Here is an 18,398-nt window from a genome sequence, read left to right as displayed (position 1 = left end):
TTTTGACCGATGATGAAACAATCTTTTTTTCGTTATTCAATCAACAAAACAGTGGACACCAGAAACGAAGAAGAAAAAGAAGAAGAGAGAGGGTACCAAACCAAGACCATAACTGTGTCTTCACACTGCAGTTGTTGTTGATGATGATGATGATGATTATATGACTCAGAGATGAAATAATAAAAAGTGCAAAATACTGGATACTCAAGGTGCCATCTAGGTGTAAATAGATGAAATTTTTTTCAATTATTCGAATGTTTTTTTTTCTTTTTTTGACAAAAAAATCGTTCTTTTTGGTTCGATGATTTTTGGTTTGTCTGGATTTTCACCGAGAAAAATTGTTTTTTTTCTTTCAAATTTCAATTTCAAAACACACCTTGTTTTGAAAAGAAAAATTCAATTCAAAATAATAATGATAATCACCTACGCTTTATAATATAATGACCTTTTTTTTAAAAAAAATAATTTATCTCGTTCATTTTGGTGAATTTCATTCAATCATAAAATCATTCAATTTTATTGTTCTTTTTTTTTCGAGTGTATTTGGGTTTTTGCCTGGTTGATTTATTTTCTATGAAATCCACCCTCATCTTTTCTTCTTATCCCCCCTTGCAACAGCCAGGTCTGGATAATCACTATCTTGAGGATCATAAATTTAAAGAAAAGAAGAAAAAAAAATGATCATCATGTATTATGAATTATGATGATGATGATAATAATCATTGGTTACCATGATATTTTTTTTTTTTTTTGATTCTCACTAAATCTTTTCCAAAATTTTATTGTTTAATTTAGTGTTTTTTGTTCTCTCTGTTTCTCTTCTACCACTTACATCATTATCAACATCATCATTATCAATTAGATTATTTCCTATAATAATCAATTAATTGGATCAATTAGTTAGGGGAAAAAAACGATGAGAAACTATTAACACAACTAAATACACAAAAACAAAACGTAACAGAAGCAGACAACAAAAAAAAATGATTCTGTTTTAATCGGTAATTTTCCTTATTTTTACCTATTTTCTTTTTATCTAAAACAATCCAATCCTGATCCGATACGATGTGAATGATCCACGACAAATGTTTTAAAAATTGGTAAGTCTTTAGATTACTATTGTTATTTTTTGCTATTATAATTAATCATGACATTGCAACAACAACCATTATTATTAATATTTTTAATTAATATTATTCATTCAATTTTTCCATCCAAAATGGTTATTATCGCTAATAATAATGATGACCCTTGGTCAAATATTCAATCAACAACAAATAAATCGATGAATTTAACAAAAAAATTTTTGCTAAATTCTAAACATCATCATTATTATCTAATCAACATTTCAAATTTAGATTGGAAATCTCAATTAAATGGTAAATAAATCAAATTGGTATATTTTTGTCATTTTGTTTTTTTTGCCAAAAATAAATTCATCCATCAACATTGACCCGAAGTATTGAGCTTTGATCAATTGAGAAAAAAAACTGTTTTTCTTTAGCTTCACTTCTTCAAACAAACCAAACAAACATCATCAATTAGCAACAGTGATGATTGAAAAGAAAAGAAAAGAAAACAAGTGTTACCATTCTCATCACAATATTATCAATCGATTGATTGATAATCATTTTTGTTGTTTATCATTGTTGATTATTTTTATTTGATCATCATTTCAATAATCATCAAATCGATCGATCATCATTGATTGATAAAATTTTCATTAAGACAGCTAAATTTTCTACACTTTCTATAAAAATATTAATTTAGCCTGAATTTTTTTTCTCTCTTTCTCTTTCTTTCTATTTCCGTTCTAGAAACGATTCAATCTTTGATCAATGAAATTCAAAATATTAATCAAAATTTAACATTATCGGTGAAGATAGAGAATTTTTCCATTTCAAATAAAACAAAAAATGATTGGCCATTAGATTCGAATGATAATTCTAAAAATTGGTCAGATAATAGTAATAATGGATGCGGTCTATCAAATGAATGTACAATTATTATAACAATAATGGCCAGTGTTTGTCTTTTATTATTATCAGCATTAACATTAACATTGATTTTATGGAAAAAGAATAAATCCTATGGTTTGCAGAATAAATTTCAACAAAATCGTTTACAATGTCGATCATTATCGGTACCAAATTTTCATAGGTAAAACATAATTAATTAAATTATAATTAAAAATCTAATCAATTAAATGAAACAGATATGTTCCATCAAATTTACGTTGTCCATCATGTTCATCATCACTTAAACCACGTAAATCATCATTAAAACCACCGACCGATTCATTTCGAATACAAAATATTGGAAAACCCTTAGCAACAATAAGTCGATCTAATACTGATCCAAATATTAGTGATAAAAGAAGACATCAGCCATCATTCATAGAAACCGATAGAAATATTGATATCAATAAATTCCGAAGAAAATCAATGGTAACATTCAATGAAGCTACATTAATACAATGATGATGATACCATGATACCATTTTGATCATTCAATCAATAATAATATCAATTGATCATCAAATATTGATAAAATTTGATTAAATAAAAGATTAAATTAATTCAAACAAAACAAATATGAATTATGATTGTCAACAACAACAACTAATCATACGATCAAATGATTTTTTGGCATCGATCTATGATCGAAAAAATAAATTAAATTAAAAAAAAGAAAAAGAAAAAACATATTGATGTTAACGTAAAACAAAAACAACAACAACAAAAAGTGGACATCCTTGATCAGTGATGGTGATGGTTCGATGATCATATTTTTTTCCATAAGTTGTTGTTGTTGTTTATCCGAAAAAAAACAAATTTTTAATTCAAAGATCAAACTTGTTGACAATCAAAAAAAGAAAAATGTTCTGCCTTTTTTCACGCACATACATATGACGTGAATTTCTTTTTCTTTGGAAATCTTTTAAAGATTCGATAATAGTATGGTGTAAGAAAAAAGTTAAGAAGAAAAAGAAGGCGTAATTTTTCATTTGAATTGATTATTTGAAGAACAAAAGTCCAAAAAAATGAGAAAAATTAAGAAAAACAAAAACAAGAATGAATGATAATCATTAAACGCACTTCTAAACAAGTGTTTTCCCGATTTCTTCATTCTTTATTTTTCTTCATTTTTGCTTGTTTTCGTTATTAGCAATCGATAATAGTGATTTCATCAGACATTTTTTTTGCAGTTCATTTTTTGGCAGTCTTAAGCGATGATGGCATGATCATCAAGTTTATCTGGCATATTGAATGATGTGATCAACATCCTTATATCTTGATCTTTTTTAACAAATAAATAAAAAAAACGAAAAAAAAGATTGCCAGCTTGTCATTTTCATTTCATTTCATTCATTTGTGATTCATTCATCGTCGATACTTGGAGCAATCCTCAATTCAGAAATTTTTTTTCAAAAATTTAATTTCTGCTGTTTTTTTTCAATTTTTATTCGTAATTCGGAATCGAAAAATTCCAACAGAAATTCTAATCATGCAAACATTACATAATACTGGTCGTACAATATTGACGACAATTTTATCGAGTGAAAAATCTTCATCAACCATCAATTCATCAATAATACGGTTATTATCTAAACGTTTTTTAGCTCGTATGTTATCTGATCCAGAAAATAAAGGTTCACAACAACGTCATGTTAATTTTGATACACTTGGTACATGGGATAATCGTATTGATTTTTCATTATTATTACAACAAAGTATCAAACATGGTAAACCAATACCAAAAATTAGTGTTAATAATATTGGTCATGCAAATGTTATTGGACGACGATTACAAAATGAAGATTATTGCAAGTAAGTATTGACCTAAATTTTTCATTGATTTTGTGTGTGTGTGTGTGTGTGTGTTCGATTTCGATTTGATTTGTCATGATGATTGAATGAAATTAATATCAATATCATTGATTTATTGATTGATTTTTTCATTTTTTACATTGAAAATTAGTGCCATGGAAATCAAACCAAATATGATTTATTTTGCTATATTTGATGGTCATGGTGGTGATATTTGTGCCAGATTCTGTAATGAACATTTACCTGAACATATTAAATTCTGGATTGAACGTGGTGAAACAAATCTAGAAATTGTTTTACAAAATGCTTTTACTGAAGTAAATAATTCATTTGCACGTTATATAACTTATACAAAAAATGATGGTTATAATAATGAACGTAGTACATCCGGTACAACAGCTACTGTTTGCCTATTACATAATAGTACAAAATTAGTTGTTGCATATGTTGGTGATAGTCGTATGTTTCTTTGTCGTGATGGTCAATGTATTAAATTAACTAATGATCATACGGCTAATGTTAAAGCAGAAAAAGTAAGTAAATTGAAAAACAAAAAATCCGAATGGATTTCATTGATTTTTTTTATTAAACTATAAAATCATTCAAACAGGATAGAATTATAAATTCCAATGGATTTATTAAATATGATAGTCTTGGTCGTGGATTAATTAATGGACGATTAGCAATGACACGTAGTATTGGTGATTTAGATCTTAAACCATTTGGTGTAATTGCATTACCCGATACCAGAACATATGAGGTAAGGCAAATTAATTAATTGATTTAATTAATTTAATTATGATAAATGATGATTATAATAGATAAAACATGGTCGTGATTCATTTGTGGTATTGACAACAGATGGTATTACCGATGTAATGAATGATCGTGAAATTGTAAATGCAGTAAAAAGTTGTCAACAACCAAATGAAGCAGCAAAATTTTTAACTGATCAAGCATTACATTGTTCATGTGATGATAATGCAACAGCATTAGTTGTACCATTTGGTGCATGGGGTAAATATCGTAATCATCGACAAACATATAATCAATTCTTTAGTTTTGGACGTCAATTACAGAATAGTGCTAGATTCTAGTAAACAAAAGTACTATCATACTTTATAATACAAACACAATAAAACGTTTACCCAACCCCTTCAATAAACAAACAAAAACAACATTGGACATTCGACCATAATTTTGTTTATTTTGCTTGTTGCTTCAAAATCAAATCAAATGTACATATTATCATTATCATCGTGGAAACAATCACACAGTAAAAAATAAACATTATTATCATCATCCTCATGACAACCATATTTAACCATTCACCGATTCATCAACAATATCATTCATTATCGAACAAATTGAACAAAATCAATCAAATGATTCAATCAAAAACCGAAACGACAACAACAACAAATGAACCGGAAAAAAGTACATCTAATCAGTGAGAAAAAAAATGTTTTTTTTCGGAAAAACAAAAAAACACTAATCAATCAAATGAAAATAAAAAATGAAAAATGAAATTAAAAAAAATGATAAACAAACAAATATTCGAATCTTTCTTTTTTTGACATTATCATTATCTATAGGGATTGTTCAAAAATGTTGTATCGAAATACCGGAATTCGAATGATAATAATGAAAATTGTTGTTGATCGACATCAAAAAACAAAACAACAACAACAAAAAACATCGACAAATAATGCCAAGTTCAAAAATTTTGTTGATTTTTTTTTGTTCTATAGCACCTGTTTTTGATTTTGTTCAACAACAATCACATCACATCATTATGAATCTCAATGATGATCATCGAAAGAAAAGCGAAAAAAACTGTATTTCGAATCATTTTGTTTGAGCAAAACAACAATAATAATTTTCGAAACATCTGCTTTGAAAAAATCAAATTGTTGTTGTTGTTGATGATAATGATATGATCAAAAATCTCGAACTTGAACGAATATGAATGAATGAATGAATGAATATCATCATAATACAAAGGTCATCATCATCATCCATTTCATCGTCGAAAAGAATTCAAAAATCTTCACATCTTTTAACCAATTTTTTTTGGTTTTGTTCGGTTCATTCAAATCCTTGATGATGATGATGATGATTGACTAAACCAAATCATCAAATGATCAGGAAAAAAAAAGAAATTTTCAGGTTGATTATATAATCAAGAGAAAGTTTATCGAGCAAAAAACCACCACCACCACCACCACATTCATGATTAATTGTATAAAGAAGATTTTCAATTCGCCAAAACAAAAAAAATGTATTTCTTCCAACTATATTCATTACTGAATGTTTGATGATTCCCGCTTTTTTTCCGCTGTTTGTTATTAATACCGCCCTAACAAAATCAATGAAAATACCATTTCTCTCTCTCACTCTTTATCTCACTATTCAAATCTATCCATCTAACAGATTGAAAATAATCATTTCACCGGTTTCATATTCATTACACAATCCAGTCATCCCAGGTATACCAATCTAACCAATCTTCAAATAGCCAAAAGTTAACATCCTTTTAAAATGAATGATTATGAATATCATCGAAAGATTTATTTTTTTTTCAGTGTGTTTTCTTGCAAATATTTTATTATTATTATTATTATTTTATTTTGATGAGGGCAAAATTCGATGATGGATGCAATAATAATAATCATAACAACAACAACAACAAAATGAAAAAGAAAAGAGTCACATATTAAAAAGGAAGAGATAGATTGAGAGATTTAAGAGAGAGAGAGAGAGAGAGAAGAAAAAAAAGAGCAACCCGATTGGATTCGATGAATGGGCTTGGTTGGTTGGTTGATGGTGGTGGTGGTGGTGGTGATGGTTGATTGTTGCTTGATGATGATGATGATGGTAATGGCCATAAATGAAAATGACTTTCATCGTCCATCACATTCGAAACATCGAATGTTGTTGTTTTTTTCAATTTTCTCAGTCAGGTCATCAACAACATCGTCTAAATAAACAAAGTTCCATTATTATTAATGATAATGATCGTTTGGCGATCGATTAAAATCAATTTTTTTTAATTGAATTCAATTTTTTGAAAAAATCGGCCATCAACATTATCAACAAGTTTTCTTCGTTTGTTTACCTCGTGAATGTTTGTTTGTTTTTGTTTGTGTTTATTTCATTTGTGCTGTATCATCATCACCATCAATTACCATATTTCATTGATCAGAATATCTGGTTATCGAAAAAAAAGAAATCTAGATCTCATGTGATCTGATTAAATGTTCATCATTTTAATAATATCTGCACAATGATACAGCGATAATTTCGATATGTTCGATTGATTTTGATCGAATAAAATTCAATGATCATTGAATTCATTTCTTCAATCATTATTATTGATCCATCAAAATGATGCAAAACAACAACAACAACAACAACGGTGGTGGCGGTGACATGAATTCTTTGATTATTAAACAAAGAAATTTAAAATTAATTTCACAAAATTGTTTAGCAATTGGTTTGATTAGAAAATTTAATCAAAATCAAAATCAAAATTCATCGACGACTATATCAACATCATCACCAACATCATTATCAAGTAATAGCCATCATCATCATTATCCGATTGTTGAAAATGGTCATTTCAATAATAATAATAATAATCGATCAAATCATAATAATAGAAGATATCAGAATAACAATAGTCCATCATCAATAACATCGATGACAACATCATCATCGATTGCGGCTAACAATGATCAACAACAACAACAAGAGTGCCAAAAACCAATGGAATTATTTAATGAATTTATTCGAATCAATTTAAATAATCATCATAATCATTTATCAACAACAACAACAACAAATATAATAAATTGTTTTCAACGTTTAACAATGGCTGGTTTTATTTATCCATCAACATTATTAATAATGGGTCAAACATCCGATACATTAGAAACATTGTGTTCATTATGGTCAAAACGTATACTTAAATCACCGGTTAATTATACGATAAATTTTGTCGGTAAGTTTATCATATAATAATAATAATCATAGAAAATTTTAACTGTAAATTGAAAACAAACAAATATAAATATAGTTTGTTGAGATCCCAGAGTTTGTTTTATATTTGAGATTTTTGTTTTCAGCTAAAAATAATTTATAAAATAATATCATTTATAAATTAACATCCTTAATTTTTGTTTTTTTTTTGCAAACAAAGCAAAAGAGAAAATAAGTTGAACTTAGAACAGAAAAAAAATCCAGCAGCCAAAATGGATTTCTTCAAATAATATATTTTTCCCATTCGTTTTTTACAATTAACAACAAACAAAAAAAATTTCTTTATTCAACATTAAGACATAAAAATTTTCCTTTATTTTATTTTGATGCAAAATAAAAACAAAAACTAAAATAAAATAACAAAATCAAGTCTCGGTCTTCATGCATGTTGATCGCAAACTCACACACACACACACACACGACAGAAAGATTGTGGGCTTGTAATTAAATCGGTTAATCACATCAAGCGATGATGATGATGATGATGATGATGACGGCGAGAAATAAAAACTGAAGGGAAAAAAATCAAGTGTGAATATTATTATTATTATAAAAAAGAGTGAAAATTCATAAAGCGGTTATGATCTACATTTTTGTTTTCAACATCGTCGAAAATCATAAAACGATGATGGTCAACTTTGCCCAGATTCACGAAGAAGAAAATCTTTTGCATAAATGAAAAGAAAAAAATCATTTTTTGAAACAATTTTTTTAAACAACAAATTAACATTTTACTTACTTTGATTAGATTTTTTGTTTTTTTTAAATAACTTAAAAATGATCTTTTCCCACTTTTTTTATGATAATACTTCCTTCGGAAGAAAATTTTTCTTTCAAATCTTACATGTTCGTGCGTGTGGTAAATATATTTGTTGTTGTTGTTGTCTATTTTAAACATTGTAGAATTTGTTCTGGATAATTTGAAGATTTTTTTTGCTTGTTGAATTAATCTAATTCGATACAATTTTTGTTGTTGTTACAAGTCGATTGTTTCCAATAATATTTTTTTTTGGACAACACAATTTGCTTCCGATAAAGGGAAATTTTTTTTTTTCACTAATTTCTTTGATGCCAAACTTTGATCATATCAAGGATGATATGTCGGATGAAATTTAAGTATTTCATTCGATATACCATATCAAAATCGACAGGATAAGCAAGAGAACAACGAGAAGAAAAAAAAATGAAATGAAATGAAATAAGCTGCCTTAGGCTAGCCGCAATTTGATATTATAAATATCTATTTTTTTTTTATTTAAAAAAACTTACTAATGAAATTGTATGGTCGACGAACTAATCAAATCTTGTAACTTTTTTTTTCTAATAATCTTGTCCCCAATATTCGACGGATGTATGTCGCTATAATAATGTTGACATAGTCCAGTAACAAGACACTAATAATAATAATAATAATGAAAATAACCAACATTTCGGTTATTTGGGATTTAATGTCATGGCATCGATTGCCCCTCAAATTATCATCATCATCAAGATTAATGTATAGACAAAAGATAAAAGTAAAGCAATCAACAACAACAAAAACTTGGTCAAATGTCAAATAATATTTGTGATAGATTGTGGTGATGATGATGATGATGATAATATGATATGAAATCGAACAAGTCAAAAATAGAATATATATCGAAATTCGAATCTATTTTCACTTGAATGATAAATAATTCACTATGTATGTTAAAATGGCCAAAGGCTATATATCTTATAAGATGGTGATGTGATAACAGCAACAACCTGAATGGATTCAACCTTTTTTTTTATATTTCCTCTGAATATATTCAATGTTATCCAAACTGTTATGGATAATTGCCCAATTTGATGTTTGATAATGATGATGTTGATGATATAAGACACCTTCGATCAAAAGTGTGGCAAAATTTTATACATACATACATACAAATATTGGACAAATTATCGATGAATCGATTTTTGATTTGTCTGAAAAAAACCATTATCGATCAATTGGAAACAAAATGATCTATAGATCGATTGAGAGAGAGAGAGAGAGAGGGCGAGAAGAAAATGATTTGACACGATCAGTTTTTTTTTCTTTCGGATAAATCTTACGATTTATGGTTGTGACCCGACAAACGAAAAAAAAAAGAAAAAAAAAAACAATCTGCGTATGAAGGTGGATAATGAAAACAGTATTTTTTTTTCTTCTTTTTCTTGTTGTTCAACAAAATACCGAAATAAATAAATATCATCCGTATTGATGTGTTATATAAAAAGGATAAAGGTAAAAGAAAAAAAAATTCAATGCTGAATAACGAATCGAAACCTGATGAATAGTCATAAATATTTCTGTTCTGTTCTGTTCGACTACCTTGTTGTTCTAAAAAAGGATTAACGGGAAAAAAATGATTGAAAAAAAATTAGATCTGTCACATTCTGTCCGCCAAAATCTATGCCAATCCTTTTTCTCTTCATCATGGTTTTTTTCAGGTAATGAAAATTTACAGCAAAAAAAATCCAATGCAAAATTTTTTTTTCACAAAAAACAAAAATTGTAACCCACATTTGTTTGTTTGAAAACCCAAATCTTTGTTCAGTAAAAACAACAAAAAAAAATTCACTTTGTTTTTTCCATTTACTGATTTACTGGCCTTGTTACTTGTTGCTCATCTTTAATCTTTATTTTTGTCTTTCTGTTGTCGGATTACCATTGATGTTTTAAAGGTGTTTGGCTTTGTTTTTTCTTTTTTTCATCATCACCATTATCATCCATTCCGGTCAAATTAAAACAACAACAACAACCTCGAATTTGGCCAAGTTTTTTTAATCACTATCCAGTTGTTGTTGAAATTTTCTTCTTCTTTACACAATAAAAATTTTTATAATTAGAGTTTAATAAATTTTCTTTTTTAAGTTGTTAAAAACTGTTTTTTCTTTTTTCGCTTCTCTAAAATTGAAAAAATTCATAATGTTTTTCTTCTTCGTTCGGTTCTCTTTAACTTTGTTTTCTTTTTTATCATCGTTGTTGTTGTCGGTCACTATTTGAATCATTTATCATCATCATCATAGTCGTCGTCGCTATGTGTGTAATGTGGTCATATAAATAAATAGGAGGAGGGGGAAGAAGGAGAAAAAATAACCATCCTGTTGTTGTTGTTTTATATCGATAGAAACATCTTTTTTTTCAAAGTGAAAAATTGAAAAACTGAACTCAACTGAACAACGGCAAAGATTCAAATGAACAATTTTTTCATATATATTTGAATTCAGGTGAATAAAGAAAAGCAGAACAGAAAAAAAAATTATTATGAAAATAAAAAACATAAATTTAGCATCATCGGTCAACGACGACGACGATGACGACGACGACGATGATGGTTAAAAATTCATAAAAATGAATGGCATCGAATGATTGTTGTCATTTACATTTGATTATTTTTTCTTGTTCAAAAAAATATAAACAAGGCACCAATATTCATATGATTTTTGATGTTGATGATGATGATGATGAATGATCAGAATGGTCATGGAGAAATAAACAAACCAAAATGGAATCCAGATCTGATGGATAAACATTGAAATTATATGATAAAATCAGTTAGTTGTTCAACAACAACAACAACAATAATAATTTTAATTTATGTAAATCTTTAATTTATGCAGACATTCAAACACACACTTAACTTGTTCTTTTTTTTTGTCGGTCGGTTTACTTTTGTCTTTGATGATTGTTGTTGTTGTTGTTGGTCAACATCGAGAAAAAACAATGATTGAATTTTGAATTTTCGCTTGTTTTTCATCTGTGAAAAAAAAATCCAAAAATCGATGTCGAACATTTTCGGCATGCTGACAGGTCATTCGAAATATCCACATTGGAATAAACCTGTCATAAATGACGTATCGGAAATGGGTAAAATTTTTTTGTTTCAAAAATATAAACATTGCAATATTTTTCTTTGTTTTTAATGGATGCTTCAAACAACTGTGGAAAAAAATAAAAGTTTCCAATCAATCTTCATTGTATATTATTTTCGTAAAAATCAAATTGTTTTTAATTATCCTTTATTTATATAATTATTTTTTTGTTTTATAGAAAATATCTTTCACCTGTCTTCCTTTTTTTTATTTTGAAATTTTATTTTTGTTTTTTTTCTTACGTTTTCTAATCAAGTTATTTATGATTTCTTTTCTTTTTTCGTTTTCTGTCCGGTTTTTTTTCCTGAATGTTCAAATAAGGATATACAAACGTATTGGAAGCGGCTACCATTAGTCAATCACATTTCACACCATTAGCTGAAGCATTATACAGATGTATCGATGAACTAGGAACTAGACAAATAACAGCTACTTATGAACAAATATTAAAACGTTTATGTACAGAATTTCCAAGTGTTGAATTACCAGCCGATGATATTATTCGTAGTACATTGTTAGCAATGACAGCAGAAAATAAATTAAATTATGATAGTTATTATCAAACATATACTGTTGCATCAAATTTTATATTACCATGGGGTATAATGGATGAATTTGAAAGTCTTTCGTTATCGGATCGAACACCACCAAGTAAACAATATCATACTGAAGATGGTGATTATGATGAAGATATTGTTGCTGTTGCTGATGATGATGATGATGATATGACAATCGATTCGAATAATAGACAAAATTTCAATAATTTTGAAAAAAATCAACAACAATCACAATCAACAACAACTGATGATGATTTTTCTGATTGTATTGCAACAAATAAAAAATTACAACTACTTCAACGACGAAATTCATTATCCAATGATAATAATAGTAATCGTAACGGTAATCATCATTCAAAAATGAAACAACAACCATTTCGACGAAGTAAATCATTTAAATTGAATTATAAAACAACGACAATAGCGACCACCAATCAAGATAATAATAATGATGGTGGTGATGGTGATGATGATATGATCGATAAAGAACAAACAAAATTTGTATGCTCACCGACCGATATGATGCTTAAACGTATGTATCTCATCATTATCCTAAAATAGTATTTTTATTTTCTATTAGAAAAAAACCAAACAAACAAATTTTCAAATAAAATTAAATTTTATTTATATACAGGACAATCACTTTTAGGTAAATTATTTAAATTAAATTCAAAAGGACGACCACCACCACAACGAGATCAATCGAGATCACAATCATCTTCAACATCTCCTTCATCTCTAACGACCATTCCGTTTCATTCAATAAAAAAATTTAAATGTAACGATTTTGGATCACAATTTCCGGAAGAAAATCTTCTTAATAATCATAATATGATTACTACTATTGATGATAATGACATTATTGCTTATGATAATAATAATGATAATCATTATCGTCAACAAAATAATCATTTTGATCATCATCATCATCATCATCATATACAGTCAGCTAAATGTCGACGACAATTCTTAACAAAATCTACACAAACAGTTAAATCAGGCCCGGAAGAAATAATAACAGTTGTTATGCGTCAATCAGGAAGGCATGCACTTTCACGATCAAAACGTTTGTCAAAAGATGGCCATAATCAACTATTACAACAACAACAACAAACAACACAACAGTTGGATGTTCAAGGGGTGTGTTGTATAAAAAATCAATGTTTATCATCATCATCATCATTACCTCCCACACGTCGTAACCATAATCATCATGGTAAATGTTCTTCGTGTGTTTGTTGTTGTTGTTGTTCAAATCCGATTGAATTAAAATCGACAAGAGATAAAAAATCTCGACATATAAAACATCATCATCAACAACAACATTCATCAATCAATGAATGCCATCGATGTTGCCATACGAAAATTAATGGCTGTGAATCCAAAGCCTGTCATCATAATCATCATAATAATCACAATAATAATCATAATCATCATAACCACCGGAAACAATCACAACGTAGTACCTCATCCATTCGACAACATCATAATAGAAATAATCATCGAAAAAGTTTGATCGATTATTATATCGATGATGATGATGGTCAAAATATTGGTGACGGTAATTTTTACCGTACACCATCATCATCCGAACATATACAAACAGTTTACCCTATTATCATGTCAAACAATAAATCAGGTCAAAATGGTATTATCGATCATCGATTAAATAATAATAATAATAATAACAATGGTAACCTGATTTCGACAAACAGAATAACAAATCTATATTTGAATGATAAACAAACCGATGACAAATGTTTGGATTTATTTAATTTAGACAATGATGATGATAACCATAACAACGATGATGATGACCATTGGACAAGGAAACATCTAATCCAAATTAATGATGATTATAATAATAAAGTTCATTTGGAAGATGTTGATGATAAATCAACAACTGGTATTAATACTAGTAATACGGTAACAAGTTCACAGGATATTGCATCCAATTTAATAATGGCGGTCAATTCGAATGATAATAATCATTTATCAAAATATGACAACCATCATTATCAAAATCAACATATAAATCATCATCATCCAGTATCAACAAATGGAAACATTTTTGTTAATAACTCTGTTAGTGTAAAGATTGAAATTGAAACATCATCATCGATGACAGCAACAGAAAATAATAATAATAGATCAACAACAACAGTTCATCGGCCAATTAATTGCAAACAGATTGTTGTTGATGATGATGATGATTATAGACAATCATCAACAATAGGTCATCGACAACAACAACAACAATTGATTGCCGGTGCAATATTTACCAATGGTACCTATAGTCAATTTGATTTTGATCAACCACCAAAACATTATTCAAATTCAAATATAAATCCAAATCCAGTTAATGTTAAAATTATAAAAAATAATAATAATAACATTGACAATAATCGTTTCATATATCCACCTGAATTAAATTATGCAAATTCGGTGACAGCCTTAAAAGAACAAATTGCTCGTGCAAAAGCAAATTTTTTTAAAGAATCATTATGAACATCTTTGTAGTGCCAATAGATTATTTTTTTTTGTTTGTTATTTGTTTGCAAAAAAAAACAGTTTTTTTTATTTAAATAAAAAAATTAAACAATCGATTAAAAAATAATACGAATAAATCGATCAATTGATTTATTCGTATTTGGTTTTTTATAATATTTACATGGTGTTTAATGAATTTGAATTTGTGTTTAGCCATTAGGTAATTGGGTATCGTGGATTTTCTTTGATACGAGCATTACGTTTACTCAAACGATTCTTTTCTAATCGTCGTCGACGTTCTTCATCACTTTCCAATGCACGACGTTGTTGTATTCGTATACGATCTTTTTCCAATCGTCGTTGACGTTGTTCATAGGTTTCATTTTGACGTGAACGTTTTTTACGTTCACGATCTTTTTGTAGTCGTTGTAAACGTTGATTTTCAGTTTCACGTAAACGTGCTCTTTTTTTTCGTTCAATATCTTTTTGTAAACGTTCATAACGTTTAAGATCAATATCCGGATCAACGGTAATCACTGATGTTGGTGATGTTTGGCTATTATTATCAATGTTATTGTTTATGGCTAGAATTTCATTTTCTGTTTTTATATCGATTGTTTCAAAGGTAATCGAATGATGATTTTGATCATTATGTACAATATTATTATTATTTGATGATAAACGATGATTGTTAATAACTAATCCATTATTATGGATATTATCTGAATTTTGATTCGAATGATTTTTACCATTACCATTATCATCATCAACATTTAATATTGGTGTTAATATGTTGATCATTTCAAGATTTGAACCTGATATCGGTGCCGGTAATGTTACATAAAGATAATTGAAACCTTCTTCTACATTCATTTTCACTCTCTCTTTCTTTTTCACACTCACTCACACACACACGTACAAAGTTTTCGAATCAATTCGTTGTTTCAAAATCTGATGATGATTCTCTTTTCGATTTGATGGGAGAAAAATCCCAGAAATATTTATGCCAATTCATTCCAATTCCATTCGCTCTAATTTCTTGCTTTCAATTATCATTAATATAGCGATCACAAAAAAAAAACAAACAAACAAAATTCAGGAAAAATTTATTCAAAATCAATCATATACAAATCTGATCCTAGAATTATCAAGTTGTATAGTTTCAGGTATGAGAAAATACAAAAACAAAACAGAAAAAAAGTTTGAAACAATTCACGAATGAAAATTTCATGGAGAAAAATATCAACATCAGGCACAGCTGTGTTTGGTGAAAAGAAAAAAAAAGTCCATCGGCACTCATCACGAATGCATGCATGATATTCATTTTTTTTCATCAATCGCCATCTATTGATTATTTGAAAAAACGAATGAAATTCTTGTTTTGATCTTTTTTTTTTGAAGAATTTCTAAAATTGAATTTTCATTTTATAAAATAATGGATTTCAATATTGATTCATATTTATCATCATTTCGATGGGAAAATTTTAAATCAATTTATCAAGATAAAAAAAATCATCTACCATTAATTGGTAAAATTTGTTATTGTTCATATAATCTACATATGTCATTGGATGGTGGTTTACCAAGGTAATTTCTAATTTCAAAAAATAATCATCTAATTTCTGATTGAATTTTTCAAAATCCTATTAGCATAATGCCAATGATTGGTAGCCGATCATTGAATCTTATATTGTTAACATCACATATTGGAATCGGTTATCATATAAATCAACAGAAATGTATCCAACAACAATGTGATGATCATATTATTCTTTCCAGTTATGCATCCATTCTATTTAATTTGGGTTCATTTTTATTTACAGCAATAATGAAAAATTTTCTACCACAATCACAATTAATTAGAGGTATTTTCTCTTTGTTCATATCACTAATGAACATTCATTTGGGTGGTAAATTTTTAAAAAAATCAATTGATCATCATTGATTTTAACCAAAATACAACAAAAAATAAACAAGCAAATATATTATATTAGAAAAATAAAATAAAAAAACAAATTCAATTTTCTTTTTTACTATTTAAATCATTATCAGTTGATATATCACCACTGGAAGAATGTTGCTTTTGATTATTAGTTTTTTGATAATGTAATTTTGGTTGTACTAACAATACAGCACATCGACATGGAAACCATCCTTTTGGACGAATTTTTTCATTTGTTGACAATTTTTGTCCATAAAACCAATGTTTATGCGAATGTGTTACAAGAATTTCATCACCCGTTTCAACTGAAAGACGATTATCATCATTAATTGGAAATGTAATGCATACTTTAAATCCTTGTGAAAATAATGGAAAAAATCGTCCATTATATGGCCGAATTATACGATAAATTGCTGCATTATCTATTTTATCTTTTTTCTGTAAAATTTGTTCATACTATGATTTTTTTTTAAAAATAAGCAAATAAATAAATTGAATTCGATTGAAACAATAATATAGAAAAAGAAACTTACAGTCAATGTATATTGATGACAATCACTTCGTACGGGCCATTGAATACCATCGGATAATGGTTCCCATAATACTTGACGAATATTTTGCCAAACACCTAAATCATATGGAAATATGAATGGTTCACTTCGTTCACGATTTTTGGCTTTTTTAATAATCCAATCTTCAATACTGGTACGATTTTTAATGATTATCCGCGTCTAATTAATATTATTGAATTGAAAATGAAAAAAAAATTGATTGATAATCAAAATTAAAATTCATCATACTTGAATTATCAGTAAAATTCCAACTGCAATTACAACACCGATAGCCATACCGGTGGCCATCAATATTAAAAATGCATTCCAAATTGTTAAACGAAGAGAATTTGGAGTAGAATACGGTATGTATGTTAAAGCTCGATATAATGTAATCGATAATAATACCGATGAATGTATTGAACCAATAACAGCGAAAAAAAGAAAATTGAAGAAAAATTTTTGATTACGATAACCACAACAATTATTGATCCATGGACAATGATGATCCATTTTTAATACACAACGTTGACATTTGGAACAATGATGACTACGTGGTGCTTTGAAACCATCACATTGTTGACAATATTGTAAATATTGTTCATCATCAATATATTCGGGTCGCCATCCTTTTGGCACATAATCCGGTCCAATAAACATTGCACAAAGAAAATTATATAATGTTGTGGCTAGAAGACAATAATAGCAAATATAATTGATTAAAGCTAACCAACCATAATGACCAATAGTTAACCATAAACCAGTAAAATATAATGTTGTTAATGATATTAATTTGATAATTATCAATGCTATTATTGGTCCCCAATGAAATAAACGTTTCATTTTGTTTTGAGAAAAAAAGATTAAATAAAAAAATTCTTATCGTCGAATTATAAATGAAAAACAAAATTTCAAATTGAATCGAATTAATTGAAAAAAAAGGCGAAAAAATATTCGATCTATCGATGTTTGCATTAAGCAATTATTTAGAGAGCGCAAGCGCAAATAATGAGCACCATGGTTCGAAAATCATTTGCCGACATCGATGATAATCATCTGATCGATTGATTTAAATTTCCTAACAAAATTTCTACAACACTCG

General features: G+C 27.9%; 6 protein-coding genes and 1 long non-coding RNA gene across 9 annotated transcripts; 4 read left to right on the top strand and 3 right to left on the bottom strand.

Annotated features, from left to right (window-relative positions):
• The first annotated feature begins 1,143 nt into the window (after positions 1-1,143).
• On the top strand, positions 1,144-2,659 carry LOC113790721 (uncharacterized). The gene is made up of 3 exons (XM_027340417.2): positions 1,144-1,379; positions 1,818-2,160; positions 2,216-2,659. Exons 1-3 carry the CDS (start codon positions 1,148-1,150, stop codon positions 2,478-2,480), a joined length of 840 nt encoding a protein of 279 aa, XP_027196218.2. The 5' UTR covers positions 1,144-1,147; the 3' UTR covers positions 2,481-2,659.
• Positions 2,660-3,368: 709 nt separating this feature from the next.
• On the top strand, positions 3,369-4,936 carry LOC113790740 (protein phosphatase Mn(2+)-dependent 1K-like). Its single transcript, XM_027340439.2, has 4 exons — positions 3,369-3,830; positions 3,982-4,363; positions 4,441-4,590; positions 4,652-4,936. Exons 1-4 carry the CDS (start codon positions 3,508-3,510, stop codon positions 4,925-4,927), a joined length of 1,131 nt encoding a protein of 376 aa, XP_027196240.2. The 5' UTR covers positions 3,369-3,507; the 3' UTR covers positions 4,928-4,936.
• Positions 4,937-5,626: 690 nt separating this feature from the next.
• On the top strand, positions 5,627-14,894 carry LOC113790794 (uncharacterized). Of its 2 annotated transcripts, none has more exons than XM_075821796.1 (3): positions 5,627-7,833; positions 12,078-12,845; positions 12,948-14,894. In XM_075821796.1, the coding sequence occupies exons 1-3, from the start codon at positions 7,218-7,220 to the stop codon at positions 14,819-14,821; spliced, it is 3,258 nt and encodes a 1,085-aa protein (XP_075677911.1). In that variant the 5' UTR covers positions 5,627-7,217; the 3' UTR covers positions 14,822-14,894. The 2 variants fall into 2 exon arrangements, with proteins under 2 accessions (XP_075677911.1, XP_075677912.1); XM_075821797.1 differs by lacking the exon at positions 5,627-7,833 and adding an exon at positions 11,550-11,751 and having other exon boundaries at positions 12,948-14,893.
• LOC113790779 (uncharacterized) lies at positions 8,164-11,512 on the bottom strand. Of its 2 annotated transcripts, none has more exons than XR_012846626.1 (3): positions 9,141-11,512; positions 8,611-9,084; positions 8,164-8,535 (listed from the first exon to the last, which is right to left on the bottom strand). It is a non-coding gene; the product is annotated as an uncharacterized LOC113790779 (long non-coding RNA). The 2 variants fall into 2 exon arrangements; XR_012846627.1 differs by having other exon boundaries at positions 8,611-8,947.
• Positions 14,895-14,899: 5 nt separating the features above from the next.
• Positions 14,900-16,008, bottom strand: LOC113790768 (uncharacterized). The gene has a single exon (XM_027340471.2). The coding sequence runs from the start codon at positions 15,674-15,676 to the stop codon at positions 15,020-15,022; it is 657 nt and encodes a 218-aa protein (XP_027196272.2). The 5' UTR covers positions 15,677-16,008; the 3' UTR covers positions 14,900-15,019.
• Positions 16,009-16,107: 99 nt separating this feature from the next.
• Positions 16,108-16,829, top strand: LOC113790776 (uncharacterized). The gene is made up of 2 exons (XM_027340478.2): positions 16,108-16,390; positions 16,454-16,829. Exons 1-2 carry the CDS (start codon positions 16,239-16,241, stop codon positions 16,746-16,748), a joined length of 447 nt encoding a protein of 148 aa, XP_027196279.1. The 5' UTR covers positions 16,108-16,238; the 3' UTR covers positions 16,749-16,829.
• On the bottom strand, positions 16,773-18,286 carry LOC113790761 (palmitoyltransferase ZDHHC6-like). Its single transcript, XM_027340464.2, has 3 exons — positions 17,546-18,286; positions 17,279-17,476; positions 16,773-17,201 (listed from the first exon to the last, which is right to left on the bottom strand). Exons 1-3 carry the CDS (start codon positions 18,137-18,139, stop codon positions 16,821-16,823), a joined length of 1,173 nt encoding a protein of 390 aa, XP_027196265.2. The 5' UTR covers positions 18,140-18,286; the 3' UTR covers positions 16,773-16,820.
• Positions 18,287-18,398: the final 112 nt, after the last annotated feature.

Source organism: Dermatophagoides pteronyssinus, unplaced genomic scaffold, assembly GCF_027571235.1.
Source record: "Dermatophagoides pteronyssinus isolate colony J.1.1.1.1 unplaced genomic scaffold, Derpt_VIB-CSIC_2022.12 sq0013, whole genome shotgun sequence".
NCBI classification, from domain to species: domain Eukaryota; kingdom Metazoa; phylum Arthropoda; class Arachnida; order Sarcoptiformes; family Pyroglyphidae; genus Dermatophagoides; species Dermatophagoides pteronyssinus.
This window is presented reverse-complemented; position numbering and strand designations above follow the sequence as displayed.

Excerpts from the sequence above, each read along its gene's own strand:
- LOC113790721 (XM_027340417.2), top strand. The coding sequence starts at position 1,148 with ATGACATTGCAACAACAACCATTATTATTAATATTTTTAATTAATATT. Across the intron at positions 1,380-1,817 it reads TTGGAAATCTCAATTAAATG|AAACGATTCAATCTTTGATC; the intron begins GTAAATAAATCA and ends TTTCCGTTCTAG. Across the intron at positions 2,161-2,215 it reads TCGGTACCAAATTTTCATAG|ATATGTTCCATCAAATTTAC; the intron begins GTAAAACATAAT and ends TAAATGAAACAG.
- LOC113790794 (XM_075821796.1), top strand. The coding sequence starts at position 7,218 with ATGATGCAAAACAACAACAACAACAACAACGGTGGTGGCGGTGACATG. Across the intron at positions 7,834-12,077 it reads TTATACGATAAATTTTGTCG|GATATACAAACGTATTGGAA; the intron begins GTAAGTTTATCA and ends TGTTCAAATAAG. Across the intron at positions 12,846-12,947 it reads GACCGATATGATGCTTAAAC|GACAATCACTTTTAGGTAAA; the intron begins GTATGTATCTCA and ends ATTTATATACAG.
- LOC113790776 (XM_027340478.2), top strand. The coding sequence starts at position 16,239 with ATGGATTTCAATATTGATTCATATTTATCATCATTTCGATGGGAAAAT. Across the intron at positions 16,391-16,453 it reads TTGGATGGTGGTTTACCAAG|CATAATGCCAATGATTGGTA; the intron begins GTAATTTCTAAT and ends AAATCCTATTAG.
- LOC113790768 (XM_027340471.2), bottom strand. The coding sequence starts at position 15,676 with ATGAATGTAGAAGAAGGTTTCAATTATCTTTATGTAACATTACCGGCA.
- LOC113790740 (XM_027340439.2), top strand. The coding sequence starts at position 3,508 with ATGCAAACATTACATAATACTGGTCGTACAATATTGACGACAATTTTA. Across the intron at positions 3,831-3,981 it reads CAAAATGAAGATTATTGCAA|TGCCATGGAAATCAAACCAA; the intron begins GTAAGTATTGAC and ends ATTGAAAATTAG. Across the intron at positions 4,591-4,651 it reads CCGATACCAGAACATATGAG|ATAAAACATGGTCGTGATTC; the intron begins GTAAGGCAAATT and ends TGATTATAATAG.
- LOC113790761 (XM_027340464.2), bottom strand. The coding sequence starts at position 18,139 with ATGAAACGTTTATTTCATTGGGGACCAATAATAGCATTGATAATTATC. Across the intron at positions 17,477-17,545 it reads GAATTTTACTGATAATTCAA|ACGCGGATAATCATTAAAAA; the intron begins GTATGATGAATT and ends AATATTAATTAG. Across the intron at positions 17,202-17,278 it reads GTCATCAATATACATTGACT|TATGAACAAATTTTACAGAA; the intron begins GTAAGTTTCTTT and ends AAAAAATCATAG.